General features: G+C 41.7%; 1 protein-coding gene across 1 annotated transcript; it reads right to left on the bottom strand.

The window, feature by feature from the left end:
* Positions 1 to 9,924: 9,924 nt before the first annotated feature.
* On the bottom strand, positions 9,925 to 14,525 carry LOC113157577 (cornifelin homolog A-like). Its single transcript, XM_026353149.1, has 4 exons — positions 14,461 to 14,525; positions 12,636 to 12,746; positions 12,017 to 12,162; positions 9,925 to 11,063 (listed from the first exon to the last, which is right to left on the bottom strand). The coding sequence occupies exons 2-4, from the start codon at positions 12,742 to 12,744 to the stop codon at positions 10,908 to 10,910; spliced, it is 411 nt and encodes a 136-aa protein (XP_026208934.1). The 5' UTR covers positions 12,745 to 12,746; positions 14,461 to 14,525; the 3' UTR covers positions 9,925 to 10,907.
* Between the last annotated feature and the right edge of the window lie 4,276 nt (positions 14,526 to 18,801).

The raw sequence follows: 18,801 nt of genomic DNA, 5'->3' as shown, positions 1-18,801 counted from the left end.
CTGCCACCTTCATGTTGCTGCCCCAGCAGACCACAGCATAAAAGATGACACTGGCCACTACAGACTCATAAAACATCCGCAGCATGGTGCTGCAGACGTTGAAGGACCTGAGTCTCCTCAGGAAGTACATCCGGCTCTGAGCCTTCCTGTACAATGCTGATGAGTTTTTGGTCCAGTCCAGTTTGTCGTCCAAGTACACTCCCAGGTATTTGTACTCGGACACGACTTCCACCTCCTCCCCCTGTATAGAGAGAGGGATGACAGGACTCCCAGATTTCCTGAAGTCCATCACCAGCTCCTTTGTTTTGTTGATGTTCAGTTGCAGATGGTTGAGTCCACACCAGTCAACAAAACTGTCCACCACTCCACGGTACTCCGTGACATCTCCACCCTTAATACATCCTACAACTGCAGAGTCATCAGAGAACTTCTGAAGATGACAGGACTCTGAGTTGTACCTGAAGTCTGAGGTATACAGGGTGAAGAGGAATGGAGACAGAACTGTCCCCTGTGGAGCACCTGTGCTACTGATCAGTGTCAGACACACAGTTCTGCAGGCGGACGTACTGTGGCCGGTTGGTGAGGTAGTCCATGATCCAGGAAATCAGGGGAGTGTTGACTTGCATGTTTTTTAATTTCTCTCCCAGCAGTGCAGGCCGGATGGTGTTGAATGCACTGGAGAAATCAAAAAACATGATCCTCACTAAGCCCCTAGGCTTGTCCAGGTGGGTGTAGGTGCGATGGAGAAGGTGTATGATGGCGTCATCCACTCCAATATGGGGTTGGTAAGCAAACTGGAGGAGGTCAAGTGAGGGTTTGACCAGAGGTCGGAGGGACTCTAGGATCAGCCTCTCAAAAGCCTTCATGATGTGTGATGTCAGAGCCACAGGTCTGTAGTCATTGAGGACTCTGGGACGTGGCGTCTTATTCACTGGAACAAGGCACGACTTTTTCCACCCTAGAGGAACTCTCTCCAGTTGTAGGCTGAGGTTGAAGATGTGTTGGAGAACAACACATAGCTGAGGAGCACAGGCTTTCAGCACCCTTGGGCTGACTCCATCAGGACCTGCAGCCTTTGTGGGATGAAGCCTGTGCAGCTCTCTTCTCACCTGCTCAGCTGAGATTGTTAGGGTGGTAGCTGAGTCATGTGGGGGAGGGACTGAGGAGCAGTTGGTGAACTGAAGTGGGCTCTGTGGATCAGCCTGGAATCGATTGAAGAAATTATTCAATTCATTGGCTCGGTCAACAGTCCCCACATTCTCCTGACTGCTGGACTTGTAGCCAGTGATGGTCCTCATACCCCTCCAAACCTCCCTGGTGTTGTTCTGTTGAAGGCGTTGTTCCAGTTCTTTCCTGTAAACCTCCTTCCCCTCCCTGATCCTGACAGACAGCAGTCTCTGGACCCTCTTTGCTGCCTCCCTGTCTCCTGATCTGAATGCCTTCTTTTTGTCATTCAGGATGGCTTTAATGTCCTTAGTGACCCAGGGCTTATTGTTTGGGAAGCAGCAAATGGTTTTTGTAGGTACCTGGGTGTCCACACAGAAATTAATGTAGTCAGAGATGCAGTCTGTCAGTCCATCAATGTCCTCACCATGAGGTTCACAGAGAGTCTTCCAGTCTGTCTCTTCAAAGCATCCCTGCAGGGCAAGGTGTGCCCCCTCTGTCCACCTCTTTACTGTTTTAATGGTGGGAGGCTGCCTGTGAACCAAAGGTGTGTATTGTGGGAGGAGATGTACCAGGTTGTGATCCGACTTTCCCAGAGGGGGGAGGACTGTGGAGCTGTAGGCATCTTTAACATTAGCATACATCAGGTCCAATGTCCTCTCCCCCCTGGTGGGACAGCTCACAAACTGGGTAAAGGTAGGAAGTGTCTTATTGAGGGTGGCGTGATTAAAGTCTCCAGAGATCATAAAGAAGGCGTCAGGGTGTCTGGTCTGCAGGTTGGAGGTGACCGTCTGAATGACGTCACACGCAGCAGCGGCGTTAGCGGATGGAGGAACGGAAACAGATTAATATGGTGTGAGAAAACTCTCTGGGCAAATAATATGGACGAAGTCCCACAGCCAAAAGTTCAATATCAGGGCTGCATACACGCTCTTTCACAGTGACATGGCCAGGATGGCACCACCTGTTGTTAATGAGAACGGCGAGCCCCCTCCTCTCCTCTTACCGCTCTCCTCTCGCCTCCTGTCCCAGCGCACGGTGCTAAAACCGTCTATATTAACACTGGAGTCAGGAATACCATCATGCAGCCATGTCTCTGTAAAACACATCAAACTACACTTTGTAAAGATTTTCTCCATCCTCACCAGAGCTGTCAGTTCGTCCATCTTATTGTCCAGTGATCTTCTGATCTCCTCTGGGATGTTTAAAGTCCCGGACAAAGTTTGATCCTTTACTCCGGTCGTCCTCAGTAAGATCAGCTGATCCCGGGTGTAAGCAAAAGAGCTGGCTCCATGGTGATGGAGCAGCTGTTGCGCTCCAGTCTTTCGGGTTAGTGAGAGAATGAATCCAAAGGTAAAAACGGAGATAAAAACTCTCTCGAACAACATGATCTGAGAGGGTAAAACTTAATTTCAAAACTAGTTACTTATCTACACAAAAAGAATAAAAATAATAAGATAAAAATACAGAAAAAGACATCACAAGATGAGAACAGTGGTAAATCGGCTGCAGCAAGGCTCGCGCCTGCGCACTTCAATCCGTCTTACTGTTAAGTCTCTTGCTGAACGTGCTCCTCTGTTACGGTGCTGAAAGCCTGTGCTCCTCAGCTGACTCCATGTGGACCTGCAGCCTTTGAGGTGTCAAGCCTGTTTCTTCTCACCTGTGTGTGGGGGAGGGACTGAGGAGCAGGTACTAAACTGCAGGGGGCTCTGTGGCTCAGCCTGGAATTGAGTGGGGAAAAAATGTATTCATTTGTGGGGACTGTGGACCATGCCAACAGTCACCTGGCTGCTGCACTTGTAGCCAGTAATGGTCCTCATGCCCCTCCACACCTCCGTAGTGTTATGCTGAGGGCTTGGTTCCAGTTTCCTCCTGTAAGCCTCCTTTCCCTCCCTGATCCTGACAGACAGCAATCTCTGGACCCTCCCTGTCTCTTGACCTGAATGCCTTCTTTTTGTCATTCAGGATGGCTTTAATGTCTTGAGTGAGCCAGGGCTTGTTGTTTGGAAAGCAGGAAATGTTTTTTTTTTGTTGTTTTTTTTGTTTTTTTGTTTTTTTTGTGGGTAGTTACAATAATAATAATAATAATAATAATAATAATAATAATAACAATAACAGAGCACTTTTCTAAAAATGTTACAAAGAGCTTTACAAAAAAGACAAAAACACATGTAGCCCAACAAGACCAACTTGAGCAAGCACTACGCCAACAGTGGAGAGGGAAAAACTCCCACCCCTAGAGCAGTCCTTCTCAAGTGGGGATGCTGGGGGGGAGCGTGTGACCCCAGGAAATGTGCTTTTTTGCCATTCTAGAATAAAGTGTATTTGCACATTGAGCACAGTAGATGGCAGTGGCGCTCTCATTGTCAGAGTGTGCGCAGAGAGTCAAAAACATATTTATAGTTTAAGTAAGGATCTAATTTTTCAGGCAAATTGTTGAACTTTAAGTTTTTTAAGAGACAGTAATACAAACACAACTTACAACAACTACAGCATCAGTCCTTAGAATGTCTTTCTGTTGAAACTGGTCTTCCTGAGTTAATGGGACGTCTTCCTAAAGAAAGATTTTAGTTTAAAGATCAGAAAAGGCTCGCCGGTAGAGGTATGTTTTAAGGAGAGATTTAAAAAATGTTACTGAGTCAGCTGATCTTATTTCCTCAGGTAAGTTTTTCCAGAGTTTGGGGGCTCTAACTGAAAAAGCTCACCTCTAGTTGTCATTCTGACATCAGGGACATACAGAAGATTTCTACCAGAGGATCTCAGGTTACGTGCAGGCTCATGAGGCTTTAAAAGCTGGGATATATAGCTGGGGAATGGCCATGCAGAGCTTTTAAAGTTATTAATAAAATCTTAAAATCAATCCTAAAACATACTGGCAGCCAGTGTAAGGAAGCTAAGACAGGAGTGATGTGTTCCTATTTTCTTTTTCTAGTTAAGAGTCTTGTACGTGTTTGTCCACACAGAAATTGATATAGTCAGTGATGCAGTCATTTTATCAATGTCCTCACTGTGGGGTTCAGAGAATCTTCCAATCTGTCTCTTCAAAGCAACCCTGCAGGGCTAAGTGTGCCCCCTCTGTCCACCTCTTTACGGTTTTAATGGTGGACCAAAGGTGTGTATTGCAGGAGGAGATGTACCAGGTTGTGACTTGACTTTCCCAGAAGGGGAAGGGCAGTGGAGCTGTAGTTATCTTTAACATTAGCATACATCAGGTCAAATGTCCTCTTTCTCCAGGTACTCTGGCTTCTTATTCACAGGAACTAGGCACTGTCCCACAACCTGGTGGGACAGCTCACAAACTGGGTAAAGGTGGGAAGTTTCTTGATGAGGGTGGCCTGATTAAAGTCTCAAAGAATAGATCATAAAGAAGGCGTCAAGGTGTCTGGTCTCCAGGCTGGAGGTGACCGGAGGCTGGAGTTCAGGCTGAGCTGAGCTTTGAGCTTTTAGCATTGGGGTGTATGTGGTCCACTGCAGTGAAGAATGCTCTGAGCTATATATATTGGACAAACCAAACAGCCCCTACACAGGAGGATGGCACAGCACAGGCGGAGTAACACCTCGGCTGTCTACCTTCATCTTTTGAGATAAGGGGACCACAAGACGTTGTTAGCTTGCAGAGTGCAGTGAGCAAGAGCATTTGTAGATGGTACTATTGAGTCAACCACTTTAAAGGAAAGAGTTGAGGCTGAGGTGTGACGTGCCCTTTTTTAGCTTATCAAAAATGAGACGTGCTTCTGCATTTTGGATCATCTGGAGGGGTTTGATTGTGCATGCTGGTAACCCTGTCAGGAAGAAGAACCTGCACAATTAGTTGTGTTGTATAGTCCAAAGGTAGGGTCTAATATTTCTGATGTTAAAAAGGACAAATCTGCATAAGCAACGCCAGCATATCAATGCTCCTTGCTTCTTACAGTAAACCCCACCGCCAGATCCACCTGCTAACACTTCACTTTGCCAGTCTGATCTTATCTTATTGAATAGCAGCTAATAATAATAATAATAATAATAATAATAATAATAATAATAATAATAATATATTATTATTATTATTATTATTATTATTATTATTATTATTATTATTATTATTATTATTATTATTAGCTTAATACAGGCTCAACATCTGCTTATGATTAATAACTGTGCAGTTAATGAATAGTCAAGATAAAATGTGGTCAGTTCTCTTAACACAGCAGAAGTGCAGAAAGGTGTCTGCAACTACTGTGGCCTCTACTGTACAGGTAGGCTGATGACAACACAAATGGAAAGCCATCCCACTGGATACATGAAATCTACTGCTACATCTGACCATCTTAAGTCTGTGATTTGAAACAGTTTGAGCACAGCTGAGCAATATTATAAGAACAGGTTCACCTCTGTGGTTTTATATTAAATTTTGTCTAAACATCTGAAACAACTGATGAGATCAGTGCAGCGTCTTTTCACAGATCTGCATTTTACAGCTTGGTGGCTGCTATGCTAAACACTGTGACGCTGAGAGGAATGAGAACTTCTCAGTTCTTATGGCAAATGTTATGGTAATACTCTAAGGAAACAAGTCTGCAGCAAAACGCAGCATCCACTTCACAGGATGCTACCAGCCTGTGTTAAAGTGGGATGGGGTGAACTCTTAAGTATGGTACCTTTTTGTTAATGACATGAAACCTTTATTAGTGCTAGATGTAGCATTAACACCACCAGGTGGCGTTAATCAACCCATTTTTACCTCTGTGTTCAAAGGAGGGTTCAGCAGCATTATGAGCAGCAATAACATTTTTATGATTTGATTTTAGCTCAATGACAAACTGAGGAATTTTCAGTGACCATGACTGGTTCCAAGTGAAGAGAGTTTTTATTTTCACTGCCACAAATCAGATTTATTATGATTAATGACTATTATAAACTTTGCTGCACTATTCATGTATCCCTTTAAAGATTGAGTTTGTCATAAACAAAACTGAGGGGCAGTCCAACTCTGCCTTCGGCAGGAAAACGTCTCATAGAACAGCTTCATTAAATCTTCTTTCCACTGTGGGTTTTGCATTTGTCTCTGTTGACAGTTCAGTCTCAGTTCTTGTTTTGCACTCTCTGCTCTGCTAACATGAGAAACGAAACACCACCACACCAATGAGGTTCTCGGATATGTCCTGCACAGCTTCTAAACATATTTGTGGTTTAAAGTGTCATCAGACCATCTTCATGCACATAAGAACAATAAAGTGTTTGTATAGCATTGTTTAAAGGGTCGGTACATATTTTTTGAACATATGTCAGTGTTCCTATATGTGTTCATATATTTGAACATAATTCAGTATAAATTATTGTCTGGTGTTCAGTCTGGTTTGTGATGGTAGGTCAAACCTGGTTTATATGTAGATGGTGAATTGTGCTTTGTACAGTGCTGCATCACTATCAAAGTTTTCAAACAAAAGTAGCTGTGATTCATTGTTAACATCAAAATATGAATTAACCTGTAGTTAGTTTTTATATTCTTATGTTCACATACTCATATTTTAATTGATGGGTTGATCTTTGACTTTTGCTTCTTATCAAGGAAACAAACACTCTTGCTATTTTGTTATATTGTATGTTTAGTATTTCTGAGAGCACTTGAACGCAACATTACTTTTATCACTCCTCCTCCAGGGGGCGTATGTATGTGGTTTATACTCACACACACCTGGATCTCTGTGTTTCTCTCACATTTCACCCAGCTCCCTCTTTGACTTTCGCTTTTTTGCACTGGGGAAACTGAAACTTAACTCGATATAGGAACAGAACAGAAAGAGTTTGATTAGCTCAAGACCAGTGAGCGAGGTCAGTGTGTCTGATAAAGAACTCCTTCAAAGAGGAGGCAAACTGTGCACCTGTAACAGACAGGACGAAATGAGCAACAGAAAACAATAAAATAATACAATTATCTGTGACTCACAAACCAAGACTGAGAAAATAATAGAAGCAATATGTCAAGAAATACAATAAGGAAACTGCAAGGGAAGATGAAATGAGCCATACTAAAACTATTTTTGTAAAAACATAATAGTAATTATTATTACTCAATGTCTTGTGTAGTACAACTTCTTAAATTGTCTGGTTCATTCCAAAAAAAAAAAACAAAAAAAAAAAACAAAGCAGCACCATCAACAGTCACAGTCTGATGTGCTGAGAGGAGCTTAAATATATGGAGTTATATTCAATTCAATTATTTATTTGTACAGCCCCAAATTACAACAGAAGTCATCTCAAGGCACTTTACAGTGTTTAAGGTTTAAGAGTATTATTGTAAAAAATATATATATATATAGAAAATTCAACAATCCCATTTGTGCAAGCTTTGGGCAACTGCCCACACTGAAGTACCGCAGCAGCAGCACAACACAAACAATGCAGAACTTTTTTGTCGATCGATGAGTTTTTCAATTGGAAACCTCTCTTGTCACACTGAATTTTATGCTGAGGGGCTGTGAGAAAAAGGTCCTCACTCGTGCCGGCCAAATATTTCACGCTGTCGAAATTCACTCCCTGACAGCACTCGTAGCTCTGTGTGATCCCTTTAATGTGCAACGAAACTTTACCACCCCTCGTCTGATATGTGTAGCTTTTTGGCCCTGCCGCAACAAATTCCTGAAATGTCATACTTCAGTGATTTGAACTGTTGGACTGTGGCTCAATTTACTGGGAAAACTGTCTTCTATGTGACAGCCAAGTCCTGCGTGCTTGTTTATGAAGGAATAGGAGATGTTTCGGTCTCAAGTCATCAGTTTATTTAACAATCAATTAAAAAAAATCTATCTATCTATCTAATCTACAAACTAACAAACCATGTGCCTGTTGATTTGCCTTTTGTCAGATGTTCTGTTCTCATCTAGTCCCATGATTTCCTTTTCTATGTGTTAAATCTGCACGTTGGTGACAAATCGGGGTGGCACACTGGACAAGGCTAACTCTAACCCAAAAAAAGCCAATGTCATACAAGCTGAGTTGTGATATTGTTCAGTGAATGGGCTGCCACATTACACACATAAAAACAATCACCACTGTATAATCTGCTCTTCTACAACATCCTACAATGAGTCAGCGTCTTGATTTTAAGTGTGAAACATGCTGTGGTTTATTAGAAAGTAGGTCAACAAGTTGGCAAAAACATAAAACATGCTGGACAGTCTCCGAGAAGGATCCGTTTCTCATGAAAATATAAGTGACTAGAATAAAGATAGTTTCAGAGTGTGACTGCTGCACTTATCACACAGGATGAGTCTTATTTAAATTATCACCTTCAACCAGAAACACCAAAGGCCTCGCTTCCCTTGTATCAATGTAGCAGCTGTAAGATCACTGTCACTAATGGGCTTGATGAATTCACTTTGCAGTAATTTCATGCTTCTGATTTTTTTCTTCACCTTACACCTATACACACCACTAGTTTTGTCAAACAGTCAAAAATCAAACTGTATAATTTCACACTAATCAGGTGTCATAACAGGAAATGTTTGTTTCATTTGGGCCACTCAATGAAACATTTCCTGTCAAGAATAACACAGATGGAAAAAAGAAACGGATAAATATAAATGATAAATATTAGTGAATAGTCACGTGTCTTGATGTGAGCAATTTACCATACGTCAGCTATTTATAATAACTCTGTTCTTACCTGGCCTATTAATACCATTCAAACTTGTATTTATTGGCTGTGTCCAGCGACCTGTGAAGGTTAAAAATAAACGTCTTTTTGTGTTTTGTGAGCTGGTTACAGCCATTTTAATTAAATAAAACAATAAGACATTATAAACACACCCACACACCAGATTAATTGTGTGGAAAATGGGTCAGTTAAAATTGGTATATGTTCTCAATTGTCTTGGTTGCCCACAAAAGTTGTACATGTATGGGAACAGAAACATGTTCACAGCTCCACTTTCTGAAATCGAGGATGTGGTCTCTCACCATGTTCTGCAAACCCCCCACCCCCTCGCTGTGTTTGCCTGTCAAAGTGCTATTAATCTGTGTTTCATCTGCAATTGGAGGCCGCTGATTTGTCTCGTCTTCCTTTGGCCACCATGGCATTGACATTTTTGGTTTCTAGACACCATTCATATTGACTTTAAAATGGCAAGCTAAATAGCAATGATAAGCATGTGTATCACTATTTAAACATTTTATGATGTTCTCCTTTTTTATTAAAACATACATGAAATAAGATTGAATAAGAAACATGCCTCAGGGTGAACAGGAAATATAGTCACTGACGAAGTGAAGCAGCTGTTTCCTGCTATAACAGTCATTTACAACATTAACAATAACAAACAAGGACATTTCTAATAAGCCCCAAACGTTTCAACAGTAGTAGAGTGGCAAGAAAAAGTATGTGAATCTTTTGAAATGTTGGGGTTTTCTGCATTAATTTGCCATAGAATGTGTCTAAAATAATAACACTAAGGTTCACATACTTTTTTCACTAGCACTATAAGGTTTTTATGATTGTTCTCAATAAAGACATGAAAGATGATAATGAGTACTTTATTGATCCTCTTTGGGAAATTGTGGTTGGATACTTTGTGGTGGGGTTCGTAGATGACTGCTCGACCACCTGAGCTACTGCCACCCCAAAGATCAGAATTTCTCAGTGATATTATTTTAGGGCACATCACATTTGTTAATACTCTTGACTTAGATCAAGATTGGATCATGTTTTATGACAAATTAATGCAGAACACCACACAATTTCAAGGTTCACATACTTTTTCTCGCCACTGTATATGTTAATAGCTTCAGACTAGGATGGTGCCTTTCAGTCAGTGTCTCTAAGCCTCTAAATCTTCACATGTTGGTCCAAGCACTTTCTTAAAATCATCAATATAATTTGCTTCATGGTCCAAGCAACTCATATTTATCAGATATTCTTCAAAAATCTCATAGAAAAATACTTGATTATTTCATCTGGAAATTTAAAAACTACTTGACACAAATTTACTGTTTGTCATTAATTGCCTCCTGAAACTTTACCCTCTTAGAACGCTTGGGTCAAATAAATTAACAGCTGTATTCATATAATCATGCAACAACTACAGTTCGTCACCCCTCATTAGAAGTGATGTATAAACACTGAGCACCATCACACAACATATCTTTTTAAACAGTCATTGTAAGTTGAAAGAAGAATCCGTGTTTGAAGATCTATCTAGGATCAAACCTTCAATTTCAAATGTGATGAAAACATAATTCACAGTAGTTTTCACATCAATGAAGTTTCCTCCAGACATTCCTGAGATAATGCATCAAGGTCACAGTTACCCTGAACTTTAACAATCAAAGGCTAGTCAGTTCCTCCTATTAAGATAAGAGTTTAGACGTGTACACACCTAGTTTAGTGTCACTCGGCTTGAGTCATGAGGAATCAAAGAGCAGCTGGAGTGAGCTTGTTACCAGAACATAAACTTTATTGGCAAATGAGAATCAATGGTCCAAGATCAGATAACCTGACTTGACTTTTTACAGTTACATCCAAACTTAAAACACTCACTTTAACGAGTGAATCTAAGGCTTTGGTTAATTCTACAAAACAGCTGAATCTACTATACTAGGTGAGCTCTGTGCAAACTGCAAAACGATGGCGTACATGTGATATTTAAAGTTGTTGGAGGCTACATCACAGTACAAACAGAACAGCTCTTTTCATATTAAAACATTGACATGTTTGTCAAATATACCATGTATATAACCTACTGTGTGGTTATTTTCTTATTAACTCAGTTTATAATCACCCTTTCTACCCTCGGTAACTGTGTGGTGAACACCTGGGCGGTGGCCGGCTTATTTCTCCTGATCTTCAGCTCGCGCTTCATCTGACACCAGGCGCACTGGTAACACCACATTACTGTACAGTAGTCTTCACAGCACGAGCCCTGCAGGAGGAAGAGGAGACAGAGAACACGGGTAAACCAAATGTAAACTGTGGTGTTCCCAGACTTGCTGAGCTTATTATAAACAAATTAAACTAATGGAGGAAATTCTTTAAATTCCTATTTACTGAGCTGACGGGAATTGCAGGTGATAAATCTATCCCACTGTGGTCGACAACACGTCTGTTTACTCTGTATTTTAGGCCTTTATTAATTAATAACCTTTGCTGCTTTTCCGACATTGCACCAAGACTATGATGCAATTTGATTTCAGCCACTCGTCATCACCACAGTGACCACAGCAGTTAGCTGAAGAGATCCTTATCATTTAGTCAAACCATGCTCCTGGTGCTTTTTTTACTTTGTATTACTTCACCATTCATTAGAGTGTTTTTGTCATGTGCTATGTGTATGTTTTGATGCTTTAATGAATTTCTCAATGGCCTAAATGTCCACTGCAGTTACTCTCTTCTTCTTTAGCTTAGTTATTGCACTCAGTAAGAAATGAAAGCCTCAGCCTTTTTGTACGCTTCATGCCTATTTGATAGAGTAAATATAGCTTTTTATCTGTGAATCCACTGTGAGACAGTTTCCATAAAGCTCTGGCTGGGGCTGTATATGATCAGGTTTCAGGGCGAGGCTGAATGAACAACAGGGCAAAATAATATTTCTTTGTTTGTATAAAACAAAACAACTTACAGCAGTTGTTTGCTTTAGCTTTAGTAATGTTTGCATGGGCAGAATGAAATGCACTGAACAAACAACTGCTTTTGTATGGTGCACTTAATTCCCCATTTGTCTAACATCACGGAGGAAAATCTTTTAAAAAGAAAAATCAATGTACTATAGCAATGACTTTGTCCAACATATGAAATATTTTTGCATTATACTAATTGAATTTTAATGAAACCAGAAAATGAAAGTCTACCCCCTTTGTCTTCCCAAGCCAGACTTACAGGAATGTCGTGGCGCTGTCTAATAGAAGTGCGGAGTAAGTAGGACACCACACAGCAGTAATCCAGCGCTGGGACGCAGCAGCACCAGCCAAAGTCACTGGCTGTCTGACACTGCATGCAGCAGAAACACCAAAAACCGAAGCAACCTTTAGGCAGAAGAGAAGAAATGTGAACCTTGACTTAATTAATTTACCTTTTAATATTTCACCTTATGTCTATAAACACAACAAGAAAAAGTTACACTACATGTGCATCAATTTAATAACTGAAGAGTTTGTAGTCTGCACTGGGCTGCTGTCCAGTGACTCCAAAGGGTCAAGTTATGTCTCATACTTGTTGTGAATGTTTACTTTAGAGAAAATTTCCATTACACTAAGCAGAGTGTAGCCTGGCCAATGAGACGTGGCACTACAGGTTATATTGTGAAGGTTCTTTTTAAAATGTATACCTTCTTGATAAATATTTGGGTTATTTGTTCTAAGCAGTAAATCAGCAGTTTGTATCATAAACTTCAACAGCAACTAGCTCATAAGCCCAATTACACAGTAGTCAAAGGTCAAAATGTTTCTTTATTAATGTTGAGTAACATCATTGGGGTTTGTTGGGCTTGTTGACTTACAGGTGCTCATATCAGAGCAGCAATCGCAGAGGCCAGTGCTCCATGTTCTGGACTCTTGGGTGGTTGTGGTCACTGCCATCACATGGGTGGGCTGCATTTGGACGGCCATGTCTGGAAGAAACAAGACCAATCAAGAAAATGGGAACGTGGAGAGAGGTTGCACAGGAGCAATCCACTGCTTGGTCATAATGAAGACTTTTATTAAGACACTTTCTTTTGATATACAGTTACCTGGGCAAAATAAGAAAAACCTGTTCGATATATCTAAAACAGCCTGCTGGTTACTTGTAATATGCAACAAATATCAACAAACACAGTATTTCTAAGCTGATCTTAATTGAACTGTGATTGATGATGACAGATGAACCTCTGTTTGGCAGCAATAACCTCAGGCAAGTGCTTCCTGTGGCTGTGGATTAGACCTGCACAACAGTCAGGAGGTATTTTGGATCATTTCTCCTCACCGAACTGGTTCAGCTCAGACATATTCTTTGGATCCACAGCTACTGTCTCAGTCCACAGCCCGTCTACCTAGTACTACCTGCCTCTACATCCACCTGCCAACACTCACATACATGTACTCAAGTTTCCCTGCTGGCCTGTATTATATTATGCTCCCATTAAACCTGCACCTTGTATTGCCTCACAGCAGCCCGGTCTTTTCATATGGAACAGCCACAAAGAGGCTATTCAGGCTTTATGTGCCTGTACCAACTTTCTCATCCACCAAGCACAGGCTGGCAGTGATGGCTGTGACATCGTACAGCAGAGGATTGACAAACCACAGCCGAGCATCGGGTCCAGAGCCCCGCGTGAGGTTGGATTGAGGCATGACAAGCACTCTAGTTAGTGCTAGAGGAAGATTGTGTTTTTGTTTAAACTTAAATAAAGAAATAGTGTGTGAAGTGACTGTTGTGGTTTGGCTTTATAGAGAGAAACCACAAGACCTGAAATCAGTGCTGCAAGTGGAGTCACAAACTGGATGTTCTGCATGAAAAACAACTGTTGCCTGTGTAAATATAACTGATATGTTTTGTAGGCTAGGAATATATATTTATAACTTGTCGCGTATGTTAATTGTAAACATACTGTATGGTCACTAAGGTAAGATTAGACATATAATCAGGTTGCAATTACATTACATTAGGTACGGAAATGTATTGGTGATTGTAGTATAAAGCTATTAAAAGCTCATTTTAAGGAGACTGTTGTTCATGAGTGAGTTAAATGTGTTAGGACACTAGCTGGTGTTAATTATCTGTATTATAAGCACTTAATTCCTCATTTTATCTATTTATCACTTAAGGAAATCTTACCAAAGGAAAATGTACAATATACACAAACTACTATAGTATTACACTTCAAAGGTCCCATTACCAAACTCTACACTTTGTATATATGTTATTTTCTGAATCCAAACGGGAATTTAGGCCACAATAAAGTTCTCATTTTCTTAATTGTATGACTAGAAATTGCATTAATATTGTTCCACATCACGGTTTCTCTGCACTTAGCATAGCTGACTAGCTTTAATTGTGTTATTAGCCAGTGAGCTACACGCTATTTAACATTTATTCCCGTGTTTCCTACTATAACTTTGCGTTTTGTGCTGGTGACTGTGAAGAACAACGTGTTACACCGTGTACAAAGTGTCGCAATGCGAATAAAAGCGAATTTAATAAACCTCCGCTAACTCTCATTTCACATATTCCCCATTACAGTTCAGTAAAGTGAATTAACACCTCGTGTGACATTATTATTATTATTATTATTATTATTATTATTATTATCAGCTCCATTCAGGTCAAGTCAAACTTCTTCTTACCTTTTCGCTTCCTCCGTGAGCTTTGGATAAAGAAGAGTGGTCAAGGTATGATGGACTCACCTGGCACAGGTGAGAACAGGTGAGAACAGGTGAGAACAGGTGCAGTGACTGTGACACCTACAGGAGGAACTAATCAGCACAGCACAAAGTGCAAAGGTCAACAAGTGATTACAACCTCTTTAGTTTCCAAATGGAGATTGAATCTGATGATGGGGCCAGATTAAAGTCACACAAAGTAACAAATTGCATATAATAAACATAATATATATGTTTAATGTGTGTGTACATTCACTGGCAATGGTTGAGTTTGATGTTACTGTGCACAAACAGGCACGATTTAAGACTTAAGAAGAGAGTTTCTGAACATATTAGGTAATTAATTTACAGTATGACACTGTTTTTTCATGAACAAAACAGGGGTCAGGTAAAGGTCATCAGGACCGCTGATCCGACGGAAACAGGGGTGGAAAAGTGGTTACATCCATCCAGCACTGACATGACAGCTGACAGCACAAAGAGGAAGAAGATTTAAAATTACACTTGACTGTGAGATGACTCGCGAACAAAGACGGAAGTGGAGCAACAGAGAGAGAGAAGCAGAGGGAGTGAAAGAGGGAAGAGGATTGTTCACAGACGAACTTTCGTCCTGACTGAACTGTCACTTTGCTTCATTAGTTCAGCAGATGACAAATGTAAATCGTACACAGTGGATGATTGCTAGATCCTAAATAAGGCGAAATCCTTAAAATCTTATGGATTGCCTAAGAATATTTAAGTAATACACCATAATAAATGTGTTAATACGTAAAGTAACAAAATCACTTCATGTTCTCTAAACTTAAATATACTTTTTTCCCATGTTTTATTTATTGTTGTTGTTGTTGTTGTTGTTGTTGTTGTTGTTGTTTCATATCTCAATATGTTTAATAACATAATATATATCTCACAGCTGAAGTGGATCACACCAGTCCAGTGCAAAGTACATTCAAAAAGGAATGGAAATCGTATTGTTCTGTTGTTTAGTTGATCCTGTCAGTACAGCATAATGAAATTTAGAATGAGCACAAACTACTTAGGAACAAACCATAGTTTTCAGTCTGACTACATTTATTAAGCGAGTCCCTGAAATTGAGCTGACTGGCCAACACTGGCTCATTTACAGCTGGGTTGATGAATCTCCAATGTCCCTGAAATAAAAATAAACATTAGGTCAATCAAAATAACTCTTTATTGGCTATGTTTACATGCACTCAAGCAACCAGGTTATTATAGATCTAAAATATGCATATAGTATGATGAGACTCAAATCTAGCCACAGGGGTTGCAAGCCAGTGACTTCTGTGACGGTCCCAAGCCCGGATAAATAGAGAGGGTTGCGTTAGGAAGGGCATCCAGCGTAAAAATTGCCAAAATAACCATGCGAATCATCCACAAGACTTTCATACCGGATCGGTCGAGGCCCGGGTTAACAACGACCGCCACCGATGCTGTTAACCTACAGGGTGTCGGTGGAAATTTGACTACTGTTGGTCGAAGAAAGAGGGGAGGCAGAAGGGTTCGTGGTCAGAGAGAGAAGGGAAAAGGCAGGAACATAGATCTGAGAATAGGGACTCTTAACGTTGGCACGATGACAGGGAAAGGCAGAGAGCTGGCAGACATGATGGAGAGAAGGAAGGTAGATGTACTGTGTGTGCAGGAGACAAGGTGGAAGGGCAGCAAGGCACGTAGTATTGGAGGAGGATACAAACTGTTCTACCATGGTGTGGATAGGAAGAGAAACGGGGTAGGAGTGATCCTGAAGGGGGAGTTTGTAAACAGTGTTCTAGAGGTGAAAAGAGTCTCAGACAGGGTGATGAGCCTAAAGCTAGAAATTGAAGGGGTGATGGTGAATGTAGTCAGTGGGTATGCGCCACAGGTTGGCTGTGAGTTAGAAGAGAGAGAGAGAGTGGAGTGAGTTTGATGAGGTCATAGAGAGTATCCCCAGAGGAGAGAGAGTTGTTGTTGGAGCAGACTTCAATGGGCATGTTGGTGAGGGCAACAGAGGTGATGAGGAGGTGATGGGCAGGTTTGGTGTGAAGGAAAGGAATCTGGAAGGACAGATGGTGGTGGACTTTGCTAAGAGGATGGAAATGGCTGTAGTCAACACTTACTTCCAGAAGCGAGAGGAACATAGAGTGACATACAAGAGTGGAGGTAGGAGTACTCAGGTGGACTACATCCTATGTAGACAAGGTCATTTGAGAGAGGTTAGTGACTGCAAAGTGGTGGTAGGAGAGAGTGTAGCCAGACAGCACCGCATGGTGGTGTGTAAGATGACTCTGGAGGTCAGGAAGAAGAAGAGAGGGAAGACAGAAAAGAAGACCAAGTGGTGGAAGTTAAAGAATGAAGAAACTTGTGAGGAATTCAGGCAGAAGTTGAGACAGGTTCTGGGTGGTCAGGATGAGCTTCCAGATGACTGGGAAACTACAGCAGAGGTTATCAGGGAAACAGGTAGGAAGGTGCTAGGTGTGTCATCTGGAAAGAGGAAAGAAGGTAAAGACACTTGGTGGTGGAATGAGGAAGTACAGGAATGTGTCAAGAGGAAGAGGTTGGCTAGAAGGAAGTGGGATGTAGAAAGGACTGTGTAAAGTAGACAGGAGTACAAGGAAGCGCAGCGTAGAGTGAAGAGGGAGGTGGCAAAGGCCAAACAGAAAGCTTACGATGAGCTGTATGACAGGTTAGACACAAAGGAAGGAGAGAAGGACTTGTACAGGCTAGCCAGACAGAGAGATAGAGATGGGAAGGATGTGCAACAGGTAAGGGTGATTAAGGACAGAGATGGAAAGGTACTAACAACCCAGGAGAGTGTGCAGAAAAGATGGAAGGAGTATTTTGAGGAGCTGATGAACGAGGAAAATGACAGGGAAAGAAGGGAGGAAGATGTGGATGTTGTGGAGCAGGAAATAGAAGAGATTGGAAAGGATGAGGTTAGGAAGGCTCTGAAAAGGATGAAGAGTGGAAAGGCTGTTGGTCCTGATGACATACCTGTGGAGGTGTGGAAGTGCTTAGGAGAGACAGCAGTGGAGTTTTTAACCAGTTTGTTCAATAGGATTCTAGAGAGTGAGAAGATGCCTGAGGAATGGAGGAGAAGTGTTCTGGTTCAGATCTTTAAGAACAAGGGTGACACGCAGAACTGCAGCAACTACAGAGGAATAAAGTTGATGAGCCACACAATGAAGCTGTGGGAAAGAGTAGTGGAAGCCAGGCTTAGGAAGAAGGTGGAGATTTGTGAGCAGCAGTATGGTTTCATGCCCCGTAAGAGCACCACTGATGCCATTTTTGCTTTGAGAATGTTGATGGAAAAGTACAGAGATGGTCAGAAGGAGCTGCATTGTGTCTTTGTAGATTTAGAGAAGGCGTATGACAGGGTGCCGAGGGAGGAGCTGTGGTACTGTATGAGGTCGTCGGGAGTGGCAGAGAAGTACGTCAGAGTAGTTCAGGACATGTATGAGAGAAGTATGACGGTGGTGAGATGTGCTGTAGGTCAGACAGAGGAGTTCAAGGTGGAGGTGGGACTACACCAAGGATCAGCTTTGAGTCCCTTCTTGTTTGCTATGCTGATGGACAGGCTGACAGATGAGGTCAGACAGGAATCTCCCTGGACAATGATGTTTGCGGATGATATTGTGATTTGCAGTGAGAGTAGAGAGCAGGTAGAGGAACAGCTGGAGAGGTGGAGGTTTGCCCTGGAAAGAAGAGGCATGAAGGTCAGTCGTAGTAAGACAGAATACATGTGTCTGAACGAGAGGGATCAAGGTAGAAATGTTAGGTTACAGGGGGCTGAGGTGAAGAAGGTGCAGGAGTTTAAGTACTTGGGGTCAACAGTTCAGTGTGATGGAGAGTGTGGAAAAGAGGTGAAGAGGCGAGTGCAGGCAGGTTGGAGCGGGTGGAGGAAAGTGTCAGGAGTGTTGTGTGACAAAAGAGTGTCAGCAAGACTCAAAGGAAAGGTGTACAAGACAGTGGTGAGACCAGCTCTGCTCTATGGGTTAGAGACGGTAGCAGTGAGAAAGAGACAAGAGGCTGAGATGGAGGTAGCAGAGATGAAGATGTTGAGGTTCTCCTTAGGAGTGACCAGGTTAGACAGAATAAGGAACGAGCACATCAGAGGGACGGCTCACGTTGTCTGTGTTAGCGACAAAGTCAGAGAGGCCAGACTGAGGTGGTTTGGACATGTTCAGAGGAGGCATAGTGAATATTTTGGTAGAAGGATGTTGGAGATGGAGCTGCCAGGCAGGAGGGCAAGAGGACGACCAAGGAAGTCAATCCACTCTGTTCTGCACACCCGTTACAGTCTTTCAGGTC

Source organism: Anabas testudineus, chromosome 18 (assembly GCF_900324465.2).
Source record: "Anabas testudineus chromosome 18, fAnaTes1.2, whole genome shotgun sequence".
Taxonomy (NCBI): domain Eukaryota; kingdom Metazoa; phylum Chordata; class Actinopteri; order Anabantiformes; family Anabantidae; genus Anabas; species Anabas testudineus.
The sequence above is the reverse complement of the archived record's forward strand: the minus strand, read 5'-3'. Positions and strand labels throughout refer to the sequence as shown.